The sequence below is a fragment of the Apis dorsata genome, unplaced genomic scaffold (assembly GCF_000469605.1).
Source record: "Apis dorsata unplaced genomic scaffold, Apis dorsata 1.3 scaffold_41, whole genome shotgun sequence".
Lineage (NCBI taxonomy): Eukaryota > Metazoa > Arthropoda > Insecta > Hymenoptera > Apidae > Apis > Apis dorsata.
The window spans coordinates 556993-558799 of record NW_006263343.1 but is presented as its reverse complement, the minus strand read 5'-3'; the positions used below and the strand labels follow the sequence as shown (position 1 = coordinate 558799).

The following is a 1807-nucleotide window of genomic DNA, read 5'->3' as shown; positions in this document are numbered from 1 at the left end:
CCCCCCTCCTCGACACCCTCGTCCATCGGACAACTCTCCAGAAATACGACGATCTGCTTCACGGATATCTGCAACACTTCCAACAACCCTTGGAAATTGCTCGCCGCGTTCCTAAATTCCCTCTGCGCGGGAATTATCCCCTCCTCCTCCCTCAGAACCTCCACCAATCCGGCGATATCCTCGACGCCTTCCGTCCTGGCGAATTCCACGATTCTCCTTCCCTCTTCTCCTTCTCCTCCTCCTCTCAACGCCTGGACGAGGTCAGGGATGCCCATCTCGCGCGAAAATTCCAATATGCGCGAAACTTTGGAGGGATCGAGGATTTCGCTCGAGGGACCACCCACCCTCGTCATCGAGCCAAGGTTCGACACTTGGAGACAGAACGGGAGCAACGCGTCCAGGAACTTGGCGATCGTCTCCTTCTGGCGGTGGGCGAGGAGGGCGAGGTGGGCGGAGAGGCCGCGGCAGCGCTCGGCGTCCCGCGCCTCCACCCCCCCCCTGCCGCTGTTCAGCAGCCCGTCGAGGAAGTTCAGTTTGACCATGGAGCCGTAATAATACCTGTCGCAATCGGGCCATTCCTCGGCCAGCCCTCCGCCCCCTCCCCTGTCTCCTTGCAACTCTTGGATCAACTCGGCCAGATCGAGGGGGGCGCACGCGAGATTCACCACCTCGTCCCTTCGATTCTTCCACGCGAGCACCCCTACCCTGTACGAGACGCCTAGACGGGTTGCCAACGTTTTGAAGTAATTCGCCAACGCCATCCTCTTCCGCTGCGCGATGCTCCTCGAACCTCGATCTCGCCTTCCCTTCTCGTCGCCTATCCTCGCCTCTCTCAAGCTTTCGCTCTCGTCGAGGCACTCCTCCACGAACGCCTCCACGCCCGTTCGTATCCGGCTGTAATCGCGGCTCGAGATCACTCGTTCGCAGTATCGGCGAGCTTTGCCCGCCAATCCCGCCAATTTTCGCGCCCCGATCTCGATCGAGCACGCGTCTGGAACGGGGTCGATCAAGAAATCGGAAGCCTCGAGCACCCTCCTTTTCCTCCTTTCAGAGGGAGAGGAGGAAAAACCGTCGGTTTTCAACGTCAGATGAGCGGCTACGCTCTCCCCCAAAGATTTACGATACTCCCTGGCGAACTTGTGCAACGTCCTCCTCGTCTTGTCTGCCGTGTTCCTCACCGACCAGTAGCTCGAGTCCTCCCATCTCGCGATCTTGATCGTGTCCCTCAACCTCCTGGCGATGGGCTCCTTGGAGGCTTTTATCCTTCCTCGAACTTGGTCCACGAAACGGGCGTAGTAGAGGTGAACGTTCCACAGCACGGCGAGCAGCTCCTTTCGCCTGCCCTCCTCCTCCTCCTGGTCTTTCTTACCTAGGCTAGAGTGGTGGAGATGGAAGAGACGGACCAGCTCCAGCCTGTCCTCGAACTCGATCAAGCAGGCCTCGGTGAAGAAAGGGTGCAAACTTTCTATAATTCTCCCCTTCCTCGACCCGGCCCCGCTCGCCACGTACTCCTCCGTCAAATCGAACAGGTGGAGCCACCATTTCGAGGCGCTTGGCCTCGACTCGTCCGCGACCAGTTGCAACGTGTCCTTCCGCCTGGAGAACTCGAGCCTCCTCCAACGTAGAACAATGGCGCCGAGCGACTCGACGAACCCGGCCAAACTGACGTCGTAGCGCGCGTTCTCCTCCCATTGCTTCACCTTCGTCAACAGCAATTCCACGCCTGTCAGGTACCTCGACAAAGGGGACTCGATCGGGAAACCGAACACCCTGTCGATTATCGTTCTTATCGAGTTCAGCAACGGGT

The 1807-nt window shown here is 59.0% G+C and overlaps 1 protein-coding gene across 1 annotated transcript in view; it reads right to left on the bottom strand.

The window, feature by feature from the left end:
* The window catches only part of LOC102670698 (midasin), a 115876-nt gene that overhangs the window by 5589 nt on the left and 108480 nt on the right, over positions 1 to 1807 (bottom strand). Inside the window, exon 16 of the mRNA XM_031513570.1 lies at positions 58 to 1805. Within this exon, the coding sequence (XP_031369430.1) occupies positions 58 to 1805 (1748 nt within the window). The remainder of the gene's footprint in view (positions 1 to 57; positions 1806 to 1807) is intronic.